The sequence below is a fragment of the Leucopleurus acutus genome (genome assembly GCF_964270905.1).
Source record: "Leucopleurus acutus genome assembly, chromosome: 18".
In the NCBI taxonomy this organism is placed as follows: domain Eukaryota; kingdom Metazoa; phylum Chordata; class Mammalia; order Artiodactyla; family Delphinidae; genus Leucopleurus; species Leucopleurus acutus.
The window spans coordinates 70423355-70448915 of NC_139160.1; the positions used below are offsets into that span (position 1 = coordinate 70423355).

Sequence of the window (25561 nt, forward strand, 5' to 3'; positions counted from 1 at the left end):
TGTTCACATTGGCTATTTGTTTTTACCCAGCTCTCAGGTCGTAAAAAATGATCAAATCCTGAAACTGTTACTTTTCCCGCTACTAAGCCCCATCATCAGGCCAAGCTGGTGCAGCAGCTGTAATACTTCCCAACTTGCCTTCTCCCAGACACTGGAGGGGCTCAGGCAAGGTGATCTACAATTCAGTCACACTCTGTATTTCAATTTTACCCACAGAGTTCTCCCCCTCATTCACTCAACAAACTAATTTGAGCACCATTACCCACTAGGTGTTTCATGTAAAGTCACTGATCTCAGAGCAACCACAAAAGAAGTGGCATCTCCATTTTATTCAGATTCTCAATGGTGAAGAAACTTGCCTAGGATCCTAGGATGTCTCAGTTTGCTAGGGCTGCCATAACGAAATACCAGATTGGTGGTTTAAACAACACATTTATTTTCTCATAGCTCCAGAGGATAGAAGTCCAAGATCAAGGTGTTGACAGGTTTGGTTTCTCTTGAATTCTCCTTGGCTTGCAGCTGGCCCCTTCTCCCTGTGTCCTCACATGGTTTTTCCTCTGTGCAATCATCCTTAGTGTCTGGGTGTCCAAATTCCCTCTTGTAAGGACATCAGTCAGATTGATTAACTCACCCTAATGGCCTCCTTTTAACTTAACTTTGAAACGGCCCTATCTCCAAACAGTTACATTCTGAGGTATTGGGTATTAGGGCTTCAACATATGAATTTTGGAAGGGGACACAATTCAGCCCATAACTCAGGGTTATGACATGGCTCAGATGGGATCTGAACTAACATCTGCCTGGCTTGAGGAAGTTCTCTTTCAACAGGGTGCAAGATGCCCTGCAGAGATTTAGACTTGACGTTGGCAAAGTGGTCATTTAGGCAATATTTATAGGATTCCTGCTAAATATCAGGAATGGGGTATGTAAGTCAACAAAATAGTTCTTGATTTCAATAAGTTTACAGTCTACTGTAAACTACTGGAGGCGGGGAGACAAAAATTGAACAGGCGATTATATTAATTCCGGCAAAATACATTTTGGAACAACAGTTCTGGGGATTACTTTACACACTGAGGAAATGAAAATAAGTACTTTGTCAGGATTATCCCTGACAGAAAATTAGTTGTGACTAGGTCAAGTAAACTTGGCTACTGGGAACCCATCTGTTTGGGCAAGAACAAAGCTTTGCTAAAAGCTGATTTCTAATCAATCTTTTCACTGATTTTGAATCTAGTTTCAGTAGTCCAAATTTGAACCAATATGTACGATAAGGCTATCATTTATTAACTACGAGTGGTAAGTACTTTGCAAACATTACCTCTGATCCTTGCTTAAAACCGTCTGCAAGATTGGCTTTATGCCCGCTCAGTTTACAGATGAAGAGACGAACCCTGAACAAATGCGACTTGAACAACGATAAACATCATAACGTAGCTCGGTCGGGGTGTGAATCTCAGCCCGAGGGTCCGAGCCACCGTCTACCCAGGTGCTAATCTGGCAATTAGTTTCTTGTTATTTCTGACCTACATGCCGTGGATTCCCAAATTTTACAGGCCGGAGAAGACTATATTTCAAGGGTTAAGATTTTAAATCGTGTTACCACCTAGTTACCACAAGTTACCGGACAAATAAATACTAATTACAAACACCAACCAAAGGGTCCATCTTTCACATGTAAAACAATATTTAGTATTAAGAGTTTTCACAAGTGGCGGCTCAGTGGGAAGAAACTGATACCGGTAAAGAACCTAGAAAACCGCAACCTCTGAAGGCAAACGCTTTGCGGATGGTTCAACATTTAACAGCAACAAGATGCCAGTGCGGAGGAAGCAGGGCGCAGACACAATGCAAACACGAAGACCGAACCACCCCCTCACTTCCGGGGTGTAACGGCGCAGCGGATATACATCACCGTGGGGAGGCGGGACTTCCGCCCTGCGCGACGCATTAAACGGAAGCCGGGCGGCTCCATTTCGTGTGAGTTTACGGCCCCCCTGGAGGAGATAGGGGTTGCCTGAGGGACGTCTTTTGGCTGTTTATCTCGCCTGAGCTGTCCCCTCACCCTGGTCAAATGTTTGGAGTGCAGAAGTTTGGGCCAAAGCGCTGGGCGAGACGAGGACCTGCTCCTCTGTGCCTCCGACTTTCTCTGGGCCCGTCTTTCTAACGCGAGGCCGTGTCAGGTTCTGGGAAGTGCGGTTTTCGCCCGGGCCGGTTTTCCCTGGAAAGCTGTGCGCTCCTGGTTGTTTTCCGTCTTCTCCGGGTGGGAGCTTGGGGAGCTCTTCTCGGGGTCCGGGGCGTTGGTGCAGCCTCTTGTGGAAGACTTGGAGTGAAAGGTCTCCCGCGATCCCGCCCGTGAGACGCGCTCCGAGGGCACACCTCGTTCATGGGAGTCCAGGGGCTCTGGAAGCTGCTGGAGTGCTCCGGGCGGCAGGTCAACCCGGAGACGCTGGAGGGCAAGGTCCTTGCCGTGGGTATCCTTTTCCGGGTGTCGGTGCCAGGGATGCACGATGGGTGCCAGGATTTTGCTCTCAGGTTCTCCAGGGGGCGCAGAGGGGCGTTGTTAGGCTGAAGGTCTCACCCAGGCGGGTAGCTATAGGGTCTTCTTTGGGATGTTTCCTTTCTTTTCTTTTTAAAATTAATTTTTATTGGAGTAGAGTTGATTTACAGTGTTGTGTTAGTTTCTGCTGTACAGTAAAGTGAATCAGTTATATGTATACATATATCTACTCTGTTTTAGATTCTTTTCCCGTATAGGTCATTACAGTGTATTGAGTAGCATTCCCTGTGCTCTACAGTAGGTTCTTATTAGTTATCTGTTTTATATGTAGTAGTGTGTATATGTCAATCCCAATCTCCCAGTTCTGGCTTTGCAAGTCACACAGCTTTGGATTGGAGTCTTGTTTTAATCACTTAGGGGCGCCTAAGTGTATGCGTCAGTTCTCTTATCCGTCAGTTCTCTCATCCGGGAAGTGGAGGTGATAATAGTCTTTGCACACAGGGTTGGTGTGAGGAATGAAGGGGTTATTTAAATGAAAGAAGCTTAGAATAGTGTCTGTCGCTGCTAGTATGGTAAATTGTAAATCTGTTATCCCGACAGGGAGGTCAACATGGAGAAAACGAAGTGGACTTCCGACCAGTAGTTTTGCCTGCTGTCCTGAGTCTTGCTTTATTTATGTTTGTTAGAGGAAGAAAAGTGTGGGCAAGTGTTTGACCTTTTTTTTTTTTTAAAAAGTAACTTTTATTATCTTTTGTTATGTGTTTTGGAATAGGAAATTCATATAGTACAACACTGAAAAGATTTCAAAAGGTCTACAGTGAATTATTTTCTTCCCAGACTCTATGATGGACATTTTAAGGACTGTTGATTGTGTGCATGTTTGGCTGGTTTTGTTTGTGCCTTTGGAGTTTAATGTTTTTCTTCATTACCAAAACATGTGAAGGCTGTTTCTGACATTTTGATCTTTTTATTCATTAAGCAGTCTTCATTTTCTTTTTCTTTTCTTTCTTTTTCTGAATGTCTGTTGTGTTCCAGAAGCTGGTGGTACCTTACACCAGTTCCCTAAGTGGGAACCTATGAGCCTAGGATCTCCACTCGGAGTGGAGGAGACAGTCATGTAATAATTGCTGTCCCGTGGTAAATGCACTGTCAGAGGATGTGGGGATTCAGTGAAAGGAGCTGTTGACTTTCGTATAGAGACAACTTATACATAATGGAGCATTGATAATTTTTTAAATAAAGTAACATGATGATGATTGTGTTTTTTGCAATGTGAGTCATCTTGAAATACATCCGTAATGAATGGTGGCTTAAAAGTTTTATGCCAGGTTACTTGTGGGAAAGTTTTTTTAAAGCACACGTGCTATTGCTGCCCTCTAGTGGTTTCTCAAATTACTGCTTTCTGAAGATTTTCTTCATAGAACTATCAATATATATTGTACATGTGAATGAAAGCATTTTTCAGTGTCAGGAACCCTTAAGACTTCAGCAAAGATTTAGATCAGTTTACGTTGCAGCCCGTATGAAGAATTAATAATTTGTTAAACAATTGAGGTGTGATGTGAAGTTCAGCATTCTGATTTTTTAGAAAGTTGTCCAAAATAAATGTAAAGAATTTAATTTAGATCATCTATTTTCAGATGACTCAGAAACTTTTTTGGGACATGAAGTCATATTCATGGGGTTATTAGGCTTTTCTGAAAGAGTGAATTATTAAAAGAAGACTGCCAAAGGTACTGTAGTTACAATGGTAACTTCATATATATGTATATATATATGCATATATACGTATATGTAAAAGGAGACTAGCTGGTTGCTGTTCTCTAATTGATTTTGCTTTGTTTCATTTTCATGGGAATTCCAAGTCAAATATCTGAAATATATTCAGGTTTTTTGGTTTTATTTGTTAATAAAATTACTCATGACATACGAGTTTCATAATTTATTCTTGGATCCCTAAAATAATTTGGTCTTTTTACCATTTCTAGATGAGTGTCTTGTTTACTTATGCAATCTAAGTGTTTGTGTCAAATAATAAAGAATTAATAATTAAACTTTTGTCTCTTATGGACCTTAACATTTGTAAAATACATTTAACTTTATTAACAAAATCTTACAGTCTCTTTAGGCTTTGCATACTAATAGGGGTTAATTAAATTTTACATCGCCTAGCAACAGAACTAAAGTAATTTATTTTTTGTTTCAAAATGTTACTGGTCTTTTGAGTCTCATCTGTAAAATGGTTTTTGGCTTGGCTGCACATTTAACTTTTCCAGTCCTGGGATAAATTTAATGTTGCCTTTTATAAACTTATTGAAATTAGACAAATTCAATTATGGAAATATTTTCAGCTTGCCTAATTCTGCATATTTCTTTTTTAAGAATTTCAAGCTGCGGGAATTCCCTGGCGGACTAGTGGTTAGGACTCTGCGCTTTCACTGCAGAGGGCGAGGGTTCAATCCCTTGTCGGGGAACTAAGATCCCACACGCTGCACTGCACATCCAAAAATAAATAAAATTAAAAAAAATTTTTTTTAATAGTATATCTTTATTGGAGTATAATTGCTTTACATTGGTGTGTTAGTTTCTCTTGCACAACAAAGCAAATCAGCCATTTGCATACACATGTCCCCGTATCCCCTCCCTCTTGCGTCTCCCTCCCACCCTCCCTATCCCACCCCTCTAGGTCATCACAAAGCACAGAGCCGATCTCCCTGTGCTGTGCTGCTGCTTCCCACCAGCCAACTGTTTTGCATTTGGTAGTGTATATATGTCGATGCTATTCTCATTTTGCCCCAAATTCGCCCTCCCACCCCATGTCTTCAAGTCCATTTTCTATGTCTACCTCTTTATTCCTGCCCTGAAACTGGATTCATCAGTACCATTTTTTTTTTTAAGATTCCATGTCAGCATATGTTATTTGTTTTTATCTTTCTGACTTACTTCACTCTGTATGACAGAGTCTGAGTCCATCCACCTCACTACAAATAAGTCTATTTCATTTCTTTTTATGGCTGAGTAATATTCCATTGTATATATGTGCCACATCTTTATCCATTCATCTGTCGATGGACACTTAGGTTGCTTCCATGTCCTGGCTATTGTAAATAGAGCTGCAATGAACATTATGGTACATGACTGTTCTTGAATTATGGTTTTCTCAGGGTATATGCCCAGTCGTGGGATTGCTGGGTCATACGGTAGTTCTATTTTTAGTTTTTAGGTGTTTTTTTTTTTGCTTTTTTGCGGTTCGTGGGCCTCTCACTGTTGTGGCCTCTCCCGTTGCAGAGCACAGGCTCCGGACACGCAGGCTCAGCAGCCATGGCTCACAGGCCCAGCCGCTCCGCGGCATGTGGGATCTTCCCGGACCGGGGCACGAACCCGTGTCCCCTGCATCGGCAGGCGGCCTCCCATCCACTGCGCCACCAGGGAAGCCCTATATTTAGTTTTTGAAGGAACCTTCATACTGTTTTCCATAGTGGTTGTATCAATGTACATTTCCACCAACAGTGCAGGAGGGTTCCCTTTTCACCACACCCTCTCCAGCATTTATTGTTTGTAGATTTTTTGATAATGGCCATTCCGACCGGTGTGAGATGATACCTCATTGTAGTTTTGATTTTCATTTCTCTAATAATTAGTGTTGTTGAGCATCTTTTCATGTGCCTCCTGGCCATCTGTAGGTCTTCCTTGATGAAATGTCTATTTAGGTCTTCTGCCCATTTTTTAACTGGATTGTTTGTTTCTTTGATATTGAGCTCCATGAGCTGTTTGTATATTTTGGAGATTAATCCTTTGTCTGTTGTTCCATTTGCAAATATTTTCTCCTATTCTGAGGGTTTTCTTTTTGTCTTGTTTATGGTTTCCTTTGCTGTGCAAATCTTTTAAGTCCCATTTGTTTATATTTGTTTTTATTTCCATTACTCTAGGAGGTGGGTCAAAAAAGATCTTGCTGTGGTTTATGTCAAAGAGTGTAAAAAAAAAAAAGAATTTTAAGCTGGAACGCTCAACCTGGCTGAGAATTGGCATTACCTGTGATTAATTAAAAAAAAAAAAGTCCGATCTCAATCTCTATGATTTAGAATTTTAGGTGTACCTATGTTTAGTAATCTGTGTTTCAAAAGCTTCATATCTGGTTCCAAAGGACAGCAGAGTTGAGAGCTACTGATCTGAAATTATATTTTTCTCATTGATTATAACATTTAAAGGAATGGGCTAAGTAGAAACTTATTCCATCTGATACAACGGTGTAGCAACCAGAAACAAGCCAATTAGAAATATTTACCCAATAACAACACCATTGACCCAATACAGAGCTAAGCCAATGCCAGATCCTACTTCCAGGATGGATCCTTTTCTGACCGCTTCTCATCATCCTCGCCACTGCGTTCTGCTTTCCCTCGGGCTGTTGTAACTAGTTTAAAGCTGGCTTCCTTATAGTTTATTCCTCACGTGTCCACTGGGGTGATCCTTCAGTCACATTCTAGAAACCTTCCAGTGACTATATACACCCATCACTTCCTCTTACTGCTCCTCTGGCCGTGCACCTGCCATGTTGTCCTTAAACGGAAGCCTGCTTCTGTCCCAGGGCGTTTGCATTTGCTGTACCTCCTGCCCCACTGTTTTCTCCCTCGTTCCTCTTCGTTCGTTCAGGCCTCCGTTACTTCTTCCGATAGGACTTCCCTAACTAAAGACCTATTGACCACCAATCACACTTTTGTCCTTTTACTCTGCTCTATTTCTTTCTTGGCACTTACCAGCAACCTGATGTATTAGACGTCTGTACTTGATTTTCATTGTCTTCCCCATTAGAATGCAAGTTTCTCAGGGGTAGGGGCCCTATCTGTTTTGTTCATAGCTATATTGTTCACTGTTCTATCCCTAGGATCTTGGATATACCTGGCACCTAGTAGCCCTCAAATATCATAGGAATGAATCTAGTAATAGCTTGCTCTCCACTAGTTATTTTTTATGTAATGTTTATTAAGTTAATTGTTGATGGGCCTAATTTTTTATGGTAGTAAGTAGATAATGTACATTCATTTAAATATTTAACCGTTCATCTCATTTGAAAGCAGGTCTTTGTTGCCTCCTATGTGCTCTGAGAGGGAGAGCGGTGCCCAGCAGTGTGGTTTACACATGTCATGGAGCTCACAGTCTGGATTCCCCCTGCACTGGTTGTAAACTCCATTAGGGCAAACGCTTTGTTTTGTCCAGTACTGTATCCCCAGTGCATAGAAACATTTCTGCCATGAAATAAGCAAGGTGTTTTTGAATAGGAGTGTGTAACTGGAGGTCTTAATCTCGGCTGAGGGCGTGACCCCTAGACTGAGACCTAAGGGTAGGGAATCTCTAGGCTCAGAGAGGGAGGGGCTCTTTCAGGCTGGGGAAGGAGCAAGGAGGGTCTAGACCCTGGAGGCAGGAAGGAGCTTAGTGACTTCCAGGGTTTGAGAGAAGCCCAGTGGCTCGACATGAGCCACGAGAGGTGAACAGAGGACAGATCATTCAGGGTTCGTAGGCCGTGGGAAGGACTTTTGGATATTATTCTAAAGGCAGTGGGAGCTTTCCACTGTAGTTTTCACTACAGGTCTGTCGGTGAAATCTAACATAACAGTTTCAAGATAGATAAAAAGGTAGAACTGATAGGACCTGGCAATGGCTGGGTGGAGGCGTACGTGGGATGGCGCTCAGGGTTCTGGCTTGGGTGGATGGGAGTGACATCCACTGAAATGGGGGCGTGAGTAGCCTGCTGAGAAGGCACGGAGTGCAGTTTTGATCGTGGTAAGTCTGAAGCGGCTGAGGCATCAGGTAGAGATGTCAACGAGGCCATCTGACCTGGGGTTGGGAGAGCGCTCTGGGGCGCATGTGTGGAGCTCGGTGCTCTATGGGCTGTGGTATGGGGGGCGGTCGTCACCTGGGTAGCCAGTGCAGACAGGAGGAAAGGAGAGGGCCTGCGGGCCATCCCTGCCGAAGTCAGCACTTTAATGGTGGGTCGGGGGAGCGGGCAGAGGGCTGTGTCCCTCTCTTATGAACAAATAGAAAACAATCTGTTAAAAAGCATTCTTTAGTAAAGTTTAAAAATATAAGAAGACTCCAAGAAGGAAAAATTAGGTAATCACAGCAGAAGACAACTACTCTTAATATTTTGATGTCTGAACTTCGAGTCTTTTTTTTAATATTTAGCATATTGCATATATTACAAAATGGAATTATATTTTCCATACTTTTGTAACCGTTTTACTTCCTTTAATAATATTTTGTGACTCTCTGCCTCATGTGCTTCTGCGACTTCCATTTTTAAGAGACCCTTGGATTCCAGCAAATCACTATATCATAATCTAATTTAAAAAAAGGCCTGTTGGAAAACTTTTATTCTTAGTATTTTCATTATTATAAACAAGCCGTCTTATAAGTAACTCTTATTGTAAATCTATGATGATTTCTTGAGGATAAATGTCTGGAAGTGGAATTCTTACATAAAATAGAATGCAAGTTTTAAAGTTTTTTGCTATGAATTGCCAAATTGTTCTCCAAAAAAGTTGTGTTAATTTACTAAAATTCCATACAGATCATTAGTTTTTTTCTTTTTAAAGAAACACTTCTTTGCGATTAGACTTTTTAAAGGAGACATATATCTATGTAAGATTTAAAAATTCAGAATGTAAATAGTGATAACAGGGCCCAAATACAGTTAACTGATTTTAGGTAGATTCCATCAGGGCTAACCATTTTTCAGTTTCAAGTAAGTTGTGATGGGTGCTCAGTTTTAATGTTTGGATGATATCAGACATTAGGAATTTGAAATTGTGAGGGTGAGGGAAGAAATTGCAAAGTGTTTTCCATTAACAATCCTTCTAGATATTAGCATTTGGTTAAACCAAGCACTTAAAGGAGTTCGGGATCGCCATGGGAACTCAATAGAAAATGCTCATCTTCTTACTTTGTTCCATCGGCTCTGCAAACTCTTATTTTTTCGAATTCGTCCTATTTTTGTGTTTGATGGGGATGCTCCACTATTGAAGAAACAGACTCTGGTAAGAGTCATCTATGTTTTTCTTTATGCATTCTTAGAAAGAAGGAAAAGTTCACATAAAATTTAAATTTTCTCCTTAGAATTTTGGAAATCAAGACTTAACTTCGACATATATCTAGTTTAATTCAACTTTTAAAAATTTATCTTGAACACACACTTTTTCTTTTAAAAGAGGTTTGTTTCTGAAAGTATGTCACAGGTGCAATAATATTTAACTTTTAATAAAACTACTAAAGTTACAGTAGAGAGTTTTCCCCTTAGAGTGTCTTAGGTGTTCTGCAGTTAAACTTACACAACGTTATATGGCGGTTTATCTCAGTTAAAAAAGAGGAAATGAAAGAATGTTTTGATATTTCTGCCTTGTAGTAAACTGTAAGCACTGAGACTATTCCATTTTTCCCTGTTTTGGACATTTCTTACAAGATATTTCTATACATTTTAGGATTTCTTATGACATAATCTTGGATGTGGAAGGACAGAGTTACATACCAGTAATGTATTTTTATAAAAACTAATATCGGGAATTGGTTTTGGCTTAACAGTGGCATTTTAAAGAAGAAATTAATTAATATAATAATCCCTTTAGGGAAGCATTTACTTACTTGTATATCAAGTTTTAGGCTACTTAAGGACATTAAAGGATGTTTAAAAGAAATTGAAAGTAAATTAATAGCTTCCCAAATATATTGTGTGATAGCCAGCCCATTAAGTACTCGTTAGTTGGAAACTCTGGGTGTCCTTTCCACAGCAAAAACCTGAAGGTATTCACTCATACGGTAATTAGAAGAAGATACCAAAACAACCATAGTCCGAAAACTCAGACAAACCAAATTCTCTAGGGAAAAAACCCACAGAAATGTTTTTGATATACTAATACCTTGAAATAAAATCCTGTATCCTTTCTTTTCACAGGCTAAAAGAAGGCAGAGAAAGGACTTGGCAACCAATGACTCCAAAAAAACTACCGAGAAGCTTTTGAAAACATTTTTGAAAAGACAAGTTATCAAAACTGCCTTAAAAAGCAAAAGGCAAGAGGGGAATTACATTAATTTTAAAGATTAATTTAAAATTTTTGCATCAGATTCTTGTGGCTGCCTTTCCCTAATGAGAGGAATAAATGGGGTGTCCATTTGACCTAGTTGAAGTTGTGAAAACTCTGTTCTGTGAGAATCAGCTGTGATCACGAGAAAGGAAAGCTGCCGCGTTGCTTTTGCACGTTTTACTCTCAGAACACTTTTCTTCACGCCGAGACCAGGTCCCCTCTTTCTGGAGGCTGCTTTCTTGTCCAGCAGCCCGGCAGCCAGGCCAGCAGGGGCCGAACCCATCGCCCCTGGGTTTCCCCTTTTCACCTCCTCGTCAGCATTTGTGTGATCACTGGGGAGTATTATTGACTCTCAGAATACTGTTTCCTGTGATCTCTGTTGAAGTCTCTGTGTACTTTTCAGGGAGGAAGCACTTCCCAGTCTTACTCAAGTTCAAAGAGAAGATGACATCTATGTTTTGCCACCTTTACAAGAGGCAGAGAAAGATAGGTAAATGTTTTAACTACTTAAAAATGTTATTGCTGTATTCAGACAGATTTAAACCTTTCTATTTTATCTACATAATAAGGCATGTGGGAATTAATGCATCTGAAATACGCATTCTCGACACCTTTTAGAATATTTTTTAAGACCAAACTTTTTATTTACTACCTTTGTGTTTTGGTGGTTTGTGGCGGTTTTCTTTTTTCATTTTCTGGAGCCTGTGCTAGCACTGTTCATTTAGAATTCGTGGAGACGTGGATTCTGGTTTTTCTTACACTTCACTGACGCCAGCTGTCTCTACCTGCTTCTCAGCCTGGTGTTTTCTCTCTCACGCCATCACTAAAGTCCGCACACTACGTCCTCCCTGCTAAATCCAGTGGCTGCTTTGCATTTCTCAGCCTGATGTCTGGGACCCTCTCTGGCCACTCTTCCTCGGGCACCCCTGTGCACTCTTCCCTCCGGCTGGATGTTAGTCCTCAGCGGCTTCTTTGGTTGACGTGCAGGTGGAGGGCCAGCTTGTCCTTCCCCCACTCCTTTCCCGGGGCTCCTGTGAGGCCACACAGCTTGTGAGTTACCGCTGCGGCCATCATCGTGTCTCGAGGTTACCGTCCTGGCTTCCACACTTCTGTCTGTGTCTCCATCTCTGATCGTACCCTTCTGAGGGAACCCCTCCCTGCCAAGCCCAGTGTCTGGCTGGTAGTGTAGAACCTGCTAAACCCAAATCTGATGTTGTCATTTCCTCGCTTAAAGCACTTCCTAGATTCTTCCTTCTCTAGGATAAAACTTCAACCCCTTAATCAGGCAGTGTAACTGCAGGAGATTTCACAAAGCTCCTGGGGTGAAGTGACCCCTAATTGCAGCTTCAGCAACCTGCTCTGCCCTGGTGATGGGAGATATTAGGTCATGTTACGATCGCTCGCTTACAGGCGTCCCCATCACACTGTGAGACTGAGGCCATCTTACTGTTGCAGCTCCCGTAACTAGCAGCACCTTGCACTCAAGAAATATTTTTGTAAGTAGTCATTAAATCATAGATATTATAAACGTGTGTTTGACTTTCAGTTCAGAAGAGGAGGATGAAAAAGCATGGCAAGAGAGAATGAATCAAAAACAAGCACTACAGGTATTTAAATAATTTTTGAATTGACGATTTATTCTATTTGAAATGAATAACATGCAAATGAATAATTTTAATGAGGTAGTATGGATTTATGAATGTTCTTGGTAAAAAATACAGAAACCTTCTTTACTGTGTGTATATATTGTGCATGTGAATGTACATACATATAAAATATACACAGACTCATAAACATATGTATGGAATTATGCCTATCTAGATATCCACAATAAGCCATCTTTCTTTTACAACCAACCAATAAATAAATAGAAATAACAATAAATGCTTGTATAAAAATACGGGAAGCCTATCACCCATGAATAACTTCTAGTAACATTTTGCTGTTTATTAGTACCCCTCCCGCCCCCGTGTAGTTGAATACCTGTGTGTGTGTGTGTGTGTGTGTGTGTGTGTGTGTGTGTGTGTGTGTGTGTGTGTGTGTTCGGGTATGTGTATGTGTATCAAGGGTATGTGTGTATGTATATATTTATGAAGATGTATGTTCATGCACAGGCCGTGGTTACCTATTGCTGCGTAACTTAGTGCTGTGAAAACAGTCTTTTATCATCATCATCTTCTCTGTTCTGGGGCTTGATGAGCTCAGCGAGGCAGTTCCCTCTCAGCGTCTCCCGTGTAGGTGCAGTCAGACGGTAGCTGGGGCTGGAGCCCCTCAAAGACCTCCTCCCCCGCGTGCCCGGCAACTGACGTTACCTGTCAGCCAGAACGCCCGCCTGTGGCCTCTCCGTGTGGCCAGAGCTCTGGCACAGCTTGCCGCTGTGTTCCGGGGCAGGAGCCCAAGAGGCAGTGCCAGCAGGGCCCGCACTGCCCTTTCTGGCCAGCTGTGGGAGGTGCACAGCCTTCCTTCCATGGCGCTCTGTTCACTGGCAGCTGGTTAGGGCCAGCCCCCACTTAATGGGAGGGGAGCTAGGCGAGAAGAGGGTCAGAGAACCGTGCACAGGTTGCAGAGCCACCACCACGCATATTTTAATGCACAACTTGCTTACAAGTTGAGGTTGTGCTGCATATACAAGTTTTTGAAATTTTTTCCACATTTCTCAGAAGAGCGGGTAACATTCTTTGATTCCCAAGCTCACGGTTTCTTGTATGTTCATGTTATTCTGGTATGTCTGGTAGAAGACTTTTGAGCTGAACCTGCAAGATTCTTCAGCTTATGAAGGTCCTGCATTATTAATGCAGCAAGTGAGCACAGTCTTGATGAAGACCATGGACCCGTGGGCAGAAAGACTTGCAGTTAAGTCCAGGCTCTACAGCTCACTAGCTGTGAGATCTTAGACAAATCAACTTCTCCAAGGCTTTATTTCCTTTTTTTTAAAAAAAACAATAATATTGATGCTTTCCTCGTAGGGACGATGGGAGCATTCCTGAGGGAAAACATGGAAAGCTCTGAGTGAAATGACTGGCCTGTCCTAAGTGCTTGCTGGTTTATACACACACAACATGCATACATACAAGAGAGCAAATTGTATTATTTTATCTTTACTAATGACTACTTTTTTTTTTTTTTTTGTGGTACGTGGGTCTCTCACTGCTGTGGCCTCTCCTGTTGCGGAGCACAGGCTCCGGACGTGCAGGCTCAGCGGCCATGGCTCACGGGCCCAGCCGCTCCGCGGCATGTGGGATACTCCCGAACTGGCGCATGAACCCATGTCCCCTGCATCGGCAGGCGGACTCTTAACCACTGCGCCACCAGGGAAGCCCACTAATGACTACTTTTGATTTTAGGTTAAGAGCAAGACAGAACTTATCTAACTAAGGGGACTGTAAATATTGTTCAAATTCATAAGGCTTATCTCTGCCTCAGGGTCTTTGCACTTGCTGTTCCCTCAGCCTGAGATGCTCTGTCCCAGAGCAGGTTTTTGGGTGTCTTTTGTGTCCCTGCTTGCAGGTCATTATTTCTGGTGGGGTCCTCTCTATCAGATACTGTTTTTTCTCTTTCTGTTCTTCTAATTAACTCTCCTATCAGATTAACCTGCATTGTTTTCTCATTGTTATCTTGTTCATTTATTTTTTTATCCTGTGTCTTCTGCTCCTAAGAGTAGGGACCTCACCTGGCATGATCTCTGTAGTTCCTTAGCACCTAGAACAGTGCCTGCCAAGTATTTTTTTTCTTTTGAATGAATGAATGAGTGAATGGATACATTCCCTAATCTGCCTATTCACTTTGATGCCTATTGCACATAATGTACAACTGTGTTTAGCCTATTGTAGAATATGCAGAACTCTGTTTATGATACAAGCACCGAAAAAAATCTGTCACGGTGAATAGAATTAAGTGTATAAAGTGTAAATTTCATGGTGTTACGTTTTACTCTTTACAGGAGGAGTTCTTTCAGAATCCTAATGCAGTAGATATTGAGTCTGAAGACTTTAGCAGCCTGCCCCCTGAAATAAAGCATGAAATCTTGACTGATATGAAAGAATTTACCAAGCGAAGAAGAACATTATTTGAAGCAATGCCAGAGGTAAACTATACAACAGCGCATTAATGCTTAGAATTAAGAATATCAGCAAAATTTTTCATTAGAAAAAGAAAATTGATAAGCATTACTTGTACAATATACGTTTACAGTAAATGGCATTTGTATATCTCCGAGATACTATGAAACATGCATTTATAAGTTTGAACTTATAAATACTTACTCAGGGAAGCTTTTCTTGACTTTCCACCAAGACCAGGTCTTGTCTTCTGCTCTGTGTTCTCACAGCACCCTGTAGTGTCTCTTTAGATTTTTAGCACCCAAATGTGCCTACCTTGCTCACCTCTGTATTTTTAGCACTCAGCTCAGTATCTTTCACATAGTAAGTGCCTAGTGTACTCTTAGTGGTTCAATTCTTAGGTTAGTTCATAAAAGTTATTTTAACCCATAATATACATTGTAGAATATTAACATATTTTGATACCAAAAATATGAAAAAGGCAGGAGCTGTTTCTTTTCCCATCACTCCTATCTGCTTTTCCATGAAGTACGTGAACACAGGAAAATGCTAAGATGTACAGAAATGATATTCAAAGGACAGAAGTAAATTTATTTTTGTTTCAGGGGAAACATCCAGGTTCAGTCTATCCATCCTGCATTTTGTTTCTTGAGTGTAAATGGATCTCTGGCTGGTCTTTGAGGAGATAGAATTTGGATTATGTAAACAACAGTGGGAAGGATGGGAGAAAGAGGCAGTCCTGATGGTTTGCTCCATTTTTTCTCTTTCTGCCACCACAGAGCCTCTGGGATGGGTAGGCCAGGGTAGGATGGTACACAGCTCGTTGGATCCGTCCTGGTAGCTAAGGGAAGTTCTAAGTCATACAGACTGGACCTTTGCATTGTCTGAACATTGGGCAAATGCAAAATTGATAATAGTAGTATTGGTAAGTAATAAGAGTAATAATCTTAATAGTAATAGGAGCAATTTAGTATAAGGCTTGGCAACCTGCTTTTTTGTTTTTTTTAAAATAAATTTATTATTTTATTTATTTGTTTTTGGCTGCGCTGGGTCTTCGTTGCTGCATGCGAGCTTTCTCTAGTTGCGGCGAGCAGGGGCTACTCTTCGTTGTGGTGCGCATGCTTCTCATTGCGGTGGCTTCTCTTGTTGTGGAACACGGGCTCTAGGCACGTGGGCTTCAGTAGTTGTGGCACGTGGGCTTAGTAGTTGTGGCTCACCGGCTCTAGAGCACAGGCTCAGTAGTTGTGGCGCACAGGCTTAGTTGCTCCGTGGCATGTGGGATCTTCCCAGACCAGGGCTCAAACCTGTGTGCCCTGAACTGGCAGGCGGATTCTTAACCACTGTGCCACCAGGGAAGCTCTGGTAGCTTGCTTTTGACCCCAGATCTACCACTTACTAGCCATGCGGCTCTAGAGAGGTTACTCAAGCTGTTTAAGTCTCAGTTTCTTCATTTGTGGAATGGAGATAATGACGTCTGTCTCATCGGTAGTTGAGAATAAAATGGGATGATATATTTAAAAACACTTAGAAGAATGTCTTACTCAGGAAGTGCTTTATAAATGTTAAGTATTACTAATAACTGTGATTGCAATGATTTATTGTGTGTCTTTTATGGACCAGGAACTGTGCTGGGCACTTTACTTGCATTCTAAAAGATTGTCCGTTAAGCCAGAATCAACATGTCACAGTGCCTGGCATGCATCACATGCTCAATAAATGTTTTTTGAGTAAATGATGGAATCATAAACAGTATGCATGATTTCCTTTCTTTTGCCCAGTTCTTTTTGTTTGAAAGATTATCCTTTAACAAAGCAATTATAGCTTTTTCCTACTATTCAAATTTTACTTTTCTAGTATGAAAGTACCACCAATGGAAAAAATCACTTGTTCTTTATCCCCTTTGGGGGAAAAGGATGGAAATATGAGAATACTGTCTGTATTTAATATAAGATAAATTTTGTTTATTTATTTTGCCTTAGGAGTCCAGTGACTTTTCACAGTACCAGCTCAAAGGCTTGCTTAAAAAAAACTATCTAAACCAACACATAGAAAATGTCCAAAAGGAAATGAATCAACAACATTCAGGACAAATCCAAAGGCAATATGAAGATGAAGGAGGCTTTTTGAAGGAGGTAGAGTCAAGGAGGGTGGTCTCTGAAGATACTTCACATTACATCTTGATTAAAGGTACAGGTACCATCACTTATTTGACGGTTAAAAACCAAAAATATGTCGTGTGTCTGAATTCTATAAGCTACCACCCCCAGATAATGTGAATGAAGTCCTACTTAATTTATTGACTATAATTATTATTAATGCAATAATAAATGTATATAGATTTTAATGTATTAAGTAGTATCATACCAACCCACTTTAAAATTAACTAACAAATTAACTCTTAGTTGCTGATTAAATGAGAATTTATAAATTCATTTATGAGAACCGGTATGCTCTTATTCATCTAACTAGAAGCATGTTGTCATACCGTAAAGCTACATAGTGAGAATATTTAATTTTTCTCAAGGTATTCAAGCTAAGAAAGTTGCAGAAGTGGATTCAGAGTCTCTTCCTTCATGCAGTGAAATGCACAGCAGGTCTTCTGACATGAAGTCATCTCCATGTGAAAAGCTGGAGCCAAAGGAAGAGCCTGACGCCTCCCCTCCTTCCCGGAGAACCTTACTGGCCCTGCAGGCGGCCCTGCTGGGCGGCAGCTCAGAAGATGAGCTGGAGAGTGAGACCCGCAGGCTGTGCCATGTGAGGCACGCGCCCGCCACCACACATGCAGGTTCTGTGTCGCCGCTGACTCTCTTGGCCATGCAGAGAGCTCTCGATGACGATGATGAAGACGTGAAAGTGCGTGCCAGGAGCGACGTGCAGACAGGAGGGGCAGGCGCGAGAAAACCGAAACCGCTCCAGAGCAGTTCTGACGAGGAGACTGAGGAAGGACCTAAAATGAGAGATGGTGAAGGAGTGCCGTTGGCAGCAGCGTCTCACGCAGCCAGTATAAACCTCGCAGAGGAGCCTGTAACCAGCGCTGATGCCGATGAAGAGCGGACAGAATCGGCTCACTTACCAAGGACTGTCTTTTGTCAAGGCAGCGACTCTGGCGTTCCAAAAGAGCAGATGTCATTTATTCCCCCGGTGAAGGAAGCCTTTCAGACAAACGATGAGACTGCACTTAAGGATGGAAAAGATCCAGTTCCTTTGGAAAACATTGTGGTGCTACCCAGGGATGCACCTGGGCTCCAGAGAGGACCAGAGTGGACACGGACACCTCCGACAAGTCCGAGTTCCGTATCAAGGAGTGGAACCAAAGTGCTTGAGCTACAGCAAGGTCTTCTTCCACCAGAGAGTAAATATGACACCTCTGTCCTTTCAAGTCATGATGCAACAGAATCTGAAAAAAACCCTGCTCCTGAAGGCACCGTCAGTTTGCAAGAATCGAGTGATACGCTAAGTATCCCTTTAGAGACAATAAGTGACTTAGGAAATGTGGCATCTGTTAATGCCAAAGAGCATGAGAATTTCTTGAAAACCATCCAAGAACATGAGACCATTGAATCTGCAGGCCAGGGTTTAATTTCAGTTCCAGCGTCCATGGAACCAAAGGAAACAGGCTCTGAAGAAAGTGAATCTGATGGTAAGTGCTTGTGCTCATTTAGAGATAAAGAAAAGTAGGATCTCGCATCTGCAGGAACCGAGAGATGCTTTAGTGTAGTCCAGATCCACATTGTTCAGGTGGTGAACTAGAGGCCCAGAAAGGACAAGTGACTTTGCCAAGGACACACAGCTAGTAATGGAATCTTGACCTTTGCTGTTTGGCTGCTCTTTTCTTTTTTGTTTTTAAAGAGAGGGAGTGCCCTAGTTGGAGAAGGTAAAGGTGAGTTTCCCTTTAATTTTTTAACTTTTTATTTTGAAATAATTACAAATTTTAAAAAGTTGAAAAAGTATCTTAAAAAATTCTATTTCCCTCACCTAGGACCTCAGTGGCTGGCATTTTACCACATTGGCTTTATCATATCTCTCTCTGTCTCTCTCGCTCTCTGTGTGTACACATATATATTATATGTCTATATCTATGTACACTTATGTACAGTCAATCCTCATTTTTCACAGATTTCAAATCTGTAAAATTGCCTACTCACTAAAATTTATATCTAACCCCAGAATCAGTCCTCACGGTAGTGTCTTTGTGGTCGTTTGTGGACATGTGTAGAACGGCCAGAAACTTGAGTTGCCACGCCGTTCCCAGGTGAGGTTGAGCCAGGGGGACACTTGGCCTTCTTGGTTCAGCTCCCCTGCAGAGGTGACCAGAGGGTGGAGACGGGAGAGAGCAGTGCAGTGTAGACCAAGCAGCTCTGGCTCTGGGGCCATTGGATGGGGTTTGAATCCCAACCCTGCCTGGCACCTGTTCGTGGGGCTGTGTATACACCCATGAGCTCACGCTCATATGTGCAGTTCTTCTCCAGCATCCCAGATCTCATTCTACACTCTGCCTTCTTTATAATTTCCCTGTCTAACAGTGAGGGACCTTCTGTTATCTTCAGTGTATTTACTTACTTGCTCATTCTCTGTTTGTAACCAGCTCCCGATATCACTGGCCTCCTCCTTGGTCCTGGCTGTCCCCTTGGTCCCAGCCCCTCCGTCCTGAGTGTGTCCTCAGATCCAGACTCCTCCCCCTGAAGTGAAGGAAGGGAATCAATAAATGCTTTTCAAAGAGAAGAAAGGACATCAAGAGAGGAAGGAAGGAGGTGGGAGAGGAAGAGCTGTTTCTTCCGTGTCCTTATCCAGGGTTCTCTCTTCTGCGTCACAGTGTTATTCTTTGCTGTGTTCATAGTGAAATAGCATACAAACATTTTTTAAAAACTCCATGATTGTGTACATACCTTGGTAGTTCTTTTTGAATTTCAAAACAATATTAGTTAACTTAGAGGACATTTTTTTTTTTTTTTTTTTGCTGTACACGGGCCTCTCACTGTTGTGGCCTCTCCCGTTGTGGAGCACAGGCTCCGGATGCGCAGGTACAGCGGCCATGGCTCACGGGCCCAGCCGCTCCGCAGCATGTGGGATCCTCCCAGACCAGGGCACGAACCCGTGTCCCTTGCATCGGCAGGCGGACTTTCAACCACTGTACCACCAGGGAAGCCCTAGAGGACGTTTTTTTATAAGCAAATGTGCAAATGTTTGAGAGCATGGTTCGTAATATCAAAGACAGTGCCAGTGTATCTAATTGAAAAGGCTTATTTTGAAGTTACAGGCACTTATTAATAAATTTATTTAATAACAATATACTACTATTACATGTTTTCTAAGACATTTAAATCTCTTCTTTTTAGGGTAAAACATTTTTCAGGATACTTTGGAAAGCTCTTGATGATTTCAGGGTAATTTAAATGTTTTAGTTATAGACAAAATGATCTTATTATTTTGGTACAGGAAGTTTCATTGAAGTGCAGAGTATAAATAGCAGCGATGAACTTCAAGCTGAGTTACACGAAGCTTCCAGACCTCCCTCTGAACAAGGTGAAGAGGAACCAGTAGGAACTGAGACGCAAGAAGCCACAGGTGACCCCCAGGGCCTCCCGAGAGACAACTCTGAGAGGGAGGCTGTGAGCACTGAGCCACCTGAAGAAACTGAAAAAGATGCAGATGATTTGCTCAACGAATGGCAAGATGTTGACCTGGTAATAACGTGACATCATGTTTTTACTCATTGCTGAGGAAGCCAAGTTAAGTAGCTTCTGAGTTTTTAAGGAGCTGATGGAGGAAGACATAATAGCTCTTTGCACCCATTTTCTTACTCCTGCTGACATGGCTCCTTTCTTGTGGAGGTTCCTGGCCGGGATAGTGTCCACTTCCCGTGTGGGTTAGTGAGGGAACTCTAAAGCTATTACAAACTCGCTCAGAACTCCAAGTGGAAACCTGCATAAGGAGAAAAAGCTTATTGGTAACTTCAGTCAGACTAAGTACAAGCTTTTTGTAACCAATGAACTTAATTGGGTTATTAATATAATTACCCACAGGCGAAATTATCTTATAGGAGGAGCTGGAGACGCTGGAGAGCAACCTTTTAACACAGCAGGAGTCACTGAAAGCTCAAAAACAGCAGCAAGAACGGGTCGCGGCTACTGTGACAGGACAGATGTTCCAGGAAAGCCAGGTAGGTGGACAGCTGGGTGTCCTCGAACAATACCTACCTACCGATGTCTTTCCTTAATCAGACTCCCCGCGGGCACATGCATTAAGTTAACTGTTGAAGCACTGCTCCCACTTCCGGGTGGAGGCCAGGTCCTGCATTTCAGCAGGGGTCATCGTGTGTCTGTACCTCTTCAGGAACTTCTTCGCCTGTTCGGCATCCCCTACGTCGAGGCTCCCATGGAAGCAGAAGCTCAGTGCGCCATCCTGGATCTGACTGATCAAACTTCTGGAACGATCACTGATGACAGTGACATTTGGCTGTTCGGAGCACGGCACGTCTATAAAAACTTTTTTAATAAAAACAAGTTTGTAGAATATTACCAGTATGTGGACTTTCACAACCAATTAGGTAAGACTTCAGAGTACGATTGCTTTCTGAAATTTACCTTCAGAATGTTGTAGTATGAATTCTTTCTTTCCAAGGAGCTAATTTGGTGCATTAATGGAAATGGTAGATCTGTACAAGTTTTCATATAAACGATCTTTTGCTTCTGTAGCAGAATACGATTTTTAATTTGGAACTAAGAAATTAAAACCCTAGTAATGTTCAGACATTTTCTGCAGTTTTAATCATCAGGACTGGTTACGCTCTGACTGGTTACCTGAGCTCTCCAGAGTAAACCACAGGTGGTAGAGTGGGGAGACAGGTGGGGGTCACTCCTGCTGGAATCATGAGCCTCATGGTCCTTGTTGTTTCTGGCAGTGATCCTTCATCCTCCCGTTGATTCAGCAAATACACACTGAGCGATTCCTATATGCCAGTTGTTGTTCTTGGCAACGGGAAGTGGGGAAACAGCAGAGAATAAAACTTTGTCTAGCAGGAGAAACAGGTGGTAAAAAAAATACATAAATCGTAATTTGACAGTGGTATGAGCCATATAGAAAAACAGAGCAGTAAAAGAGGCGAGAGTGACCTGCAGTCGCAGGAAGTGCATGTCCTTTGTGGTCAGAAAAGGCTTTACTAACAGGCACCTTTTGGGCTGGAGCCTAAAGTAGAGAGGAAGCTCGTGCTATGGATACCGTGGGGATGAGCATGTCAGACAAAGGGACTGGCATGTGCAAAGGCCCTGAGACAGAAGCCTGCTTGGTGTGTTCTAGGGAAGCATGGAGATAGTTACGGGCTGAATTGTATCTCCCACAAATTCATGTGTTGTAGTCCTAAACTCTGGTACCGCAGAGTATGACTGTGTTTGAAGATAGGTTCTTTAAAGAGGTGACTAAGGTCAAATGAGGTCATTAGGGTGGACCCTAATCCAGTCCGACTGGTGTCCTTGTAAGAAGGAGAGATTAGGACACAGAGGGAAGACCACGTGCAGACACGTGGAGAGCCGGCCGTCTGCCAGCCAAGGAGAGAGGCTCAGAAGGGACCAACCGTGCCGACACCGTGAGGTCAGGTTTCTAGTCCCCAGAACTGTGAGGAAATGAATCCTTTGTGTAAGGCCCTCAGTCTGAGCACTTTGTTACGGCAGGCCCGGGAAACGACTTCAGGGGCCAGTGTGAGTGAATGAGGAGAAGGATGGCAAGAGGTGAGGTCAGAGAGGAAGGAGGAGAGTCCAGAGTGTGGTGGAGAGGCTCTGCGGGTAGACTGGGCTGGGATGTGAGAGAAGGAGAAGTCAGGGATAACACCCCCCATCCCCCGCAGCAGCGCATGGAGTGGACTGGCCTTGCCTTGGTGAGGTGGCGGAACGGGGAAGGAGCAGGTGCGGGTGTTGCGGGAGTGGAGACTCGGGTCTGGATGTGTTGTCTCTGAGGTGCCCCTTAGACATCTCCACGGAGACGTTAAGGTGCCGGTTGAGTGTGCGTGACTGTCTTTCAGAGGAGAGGTCCCGGTGAGAGCGCCAAATTTGGGGGTCAGAGGTTATATGGCATTTAAAACTGCAAGGATGTGTGAAACTTGAAAAATCGAAGCACAATGCCATTTAAAAAAAGGAATCTAGGGCTTCCCTGGTGGCGCAGTGGTTGGGAGTCTGCCTGCCGATGCAGGGGACACGGGTTCGTGCCCCAGTCCAGGAAGATCCCACATGCCGCGGAGCGGCTGGGCCCGTGAGCCATGGCCGCTGAGCCTGCACATCCGGAGCCTGTGCTCCACAACGGGAGAGGCCACAACAGTGAGAGGCCCGCGTACCACAAAAAAAAAAAAAAGGAATCTATTTCAAATAGCAAAAGAGAGATACCTTTGGATATTGGATAAGGATATATACATGTATATTATCTATATAATGAAGTGTTTATAAATGTTATGTAATAAATGTTTATAAAATAAAAAGTAGAAAAGTATATAATAACTTTTACTCTTATAGGATTGGACCGGAACAAATTAATAAATTTGGCCTATTTGCTTGGAAGTGATTATACGGAAGGAATACCAACTGTAGGTTGTGTTACAGCCATGGAAATTCTCAATGAATTCCCTGGACATGGCCTGGAACCTCTCCTAAGATTCTCGTAAGTCCTTCTTAATTTCTTTAATTCAGGTGTTTATATATAAATACCCAAATTAAACAGAACTATTCCTTACATCGTGAACTGTCACAAATCATTGTCCCCTGAGAAAACAGGAGGAGGTAATGGTTGGGGTTACTAAAGTTTGTTTTCCCTTTTCTAGAGTTTGATGAAATCATAGGCAATTATTTTTAGAGGTGCCACACTTATCCGAGTTTGAGGATACATAGCCAGTCCAGTGGGAATTCCTGGGAGTGTAGAGGTTACCGTTTCATTCATTCAAATATTTCCTGAGCAGCTACTATGTGCTAGACAGTGTGCTAGGCTGGAATAGGGGAGGTGACTGAGCCCCAGGCTGTGTCCTCAAGGAGCTGCCACACCCTGGGGGCGAGGGAGAAGCATCCACGTGCTTGTACTGCTGTGTGCCAAGTGTTCTGAGGGAGGTCGGCCAGACAGGGGCATGGAGCTATATGCCAGGAACGTTTTCTCTCTGCGTGTAGACTGTGATGTATTCAGTGGTAGCGTCTCCTTCTGTCCGGAACCCAGAGTCGTGCTGTACTTGGGGTACACTCTTTGTTTTTGGAGATTCTGAGATGGCGCTAGTTACGAGGTTGTCTGTGAAAGTAGTTCTTTCTTAAAGTTGCTCCTTGGTGGCATTTTTCAAAAAAATATATATAATTCGCACAGCATAAATTTTACTCTTTTAAAGTACAATTCAGTGGTTTTTCGTCGAGTCACAGGTTGTGATGGCATCTTTTAAAATCATCAGTTTGACGTGGGATACTATTTGGCAGTAGCTGATTTAATGATTCTTTAGTGTTCTCTCCAGTCGTAGCTCCTGGTTTGAAAAATTTCGGGATGTTCTGGTCTGAAGATTCGGTGATTAGAATTAAATACAAAGTTGTTTGAATGATTGCTGTCCTCCAGCCTTAGCACACATAGTGTTGTATTTTATTTTTTGTTTTCGTCATCTCTCTTTTCATAATTTTCTTATTGTTGAGGAAATGTATATACTGGAGGTACGTTGTTAGGTTGCTTGTAAGTCATGGTATGTAAATAACTTGCAAAAGTACAAGTAACTTTTATACAAATAACAAACACACATTAGAAAAATGACAAAATATGAATTATAAAGATTACAGATAACATTTTGGTTTATACAGTGTTAGTCTTTTCTATGCACAATATACACATGCATTTTATATATAATCACACGCACAAGTATACTCATATAAGTCTGTTATTATTATTATTTTTTTACAAGCATGGGACAATGCTGTATACTTTTTATGTTACCTGCAACTCATTTGATGATAGAACAGGGCATATTATCAACGACGTATAGATTTACATTGCTGTTTTTAATGACTCCATAGGAGTCTTTTGATGTATCATGAATAACTAATTTAATCAAATGCCTATTGTTATTTCTGGGTTTTTTTAAAGTCTAAACAAATACTGCCTTGAGTGACTTTATATACATGTCTTTGAGTTCTTATCTGATTATTATTTTAGGATAAGTGAAAATGGTATCTAGCTTTTCGACTTGGTGTCCTGGTTATTGGTGAGAGTAATTTTTTTTCATGTTTGTTGACAGTTTGCCATGCTGATCTAGTGAATGCCTGTTTATGCCGTTTTTGTTCTCTCAACAGTTTTTGCTCCTTTGTTGCTGCTTGAATGGTTACGTTTTTAGTCAGCTCTAGCAATTTCTGCCTTGGTCTTTTAGCTCCCTGATGGCAGATAGGAGCTGCCCCTGCCTGCCTGGCTCTGCAGGGCTAGGATGGGTGCAGTTACAGGGCGCGGAGACAGTGGAAGAGCAGTAAGACTGTGAGTGTCTGTCACCTTGCTTTCTTCTCTGCTCTCCCTTTTCCTAACCAGACCCTGGCCGGCCGGCCCCCCTTTAAAGCAGAGCAGCTCTGAGTCTGCAGGCTGAGTTCAGCCCAGCTGTGTTTGCTTTGGCCTACACAGTATGTTCTTTAATTTTGAGTGGGCTACCAACCTTTAAATTGGGGGAGATTTCACAGAAAATTTTGAATTTTCCGGGGGGGAAATGATATCTGAAAATACTGAGCCCCAATTCCCAAATAGCCCAGAAACAGAGGACAGCAATTCCACCCCACTGGCTTGGTCAGGGCACAAACCCTTCCACTTTATCACAGTCGCTGCTGCCCCGTCTTGTGTCCCCCGAGCTCAGCTGATGGGCAGATGCCGTCTTCCACCCTCAAGTGCCTGGCCCTCTTGCTTGAAGGAGGGGTGGTCCTTTTGATTTGATGAGCTTACAGTGTGTT

General features: G+C 42.4%; 1 protein-coding gene across 1 annotated transcript in view; it reads left to right on the plus strand.

The window, feature by feature from the left end:
* Nucleotides 1-2002: 2002 nt before the first annotated feature.
* ERCC5 (ERCC excision repair 5, endonuclease) overlaps nucleotides 2003-25561 on the plus strand; it is a 29286-nt gene continuing 5727 nt past the window's right edge. The window contains exons 1-12 of the mRNA XM_082859561.1: nucleotides 2003-2474; nucleotides 9359-9534; nucleotides 10446-10561; nucleotides 10979-11065; nucleotides 12122-12182; nucleotides 14516-14659; nucleotides 16613-16820; nucleotides 17158-18273; nucleotides 20070-20317; nucleotides 20674-20793; nucleotides 20967-21180; nucleotides 23132-23276. Coding sequence (XP_082715687.1) covers nucleotides 2387-2474; nucleotides 9359-9534; nucleotides 10446-10561; nucleotides 10979-11065; nucleotides 12122-12182; nucleotides 14516-14659; nucleotides 16613-16820; nucleotides 17158-18273; nucleotides 20070-20317; nucleotides 20674-20793; nucleotides 20967-21180; nucleotides 23132-23276 — 2723 coding nt within the window. The 5' untranslated portion in view covers nucleotides 2003-2386. The remainder of the gene's footprint in view (nucleotides 2475-9358; nucleotides 9535-10445; nucleotides 10562-10978; nucleotides 11066-12121; nucleotides 12183-14515; nucleotides 14660-16612; nucleotides 16821-17157; nucleotides 18274-20069; nucleotides 20318-20673; nucleotides 20794-20966; nucleotides 21181-23131; nucleotides 23277-25561) is intronic.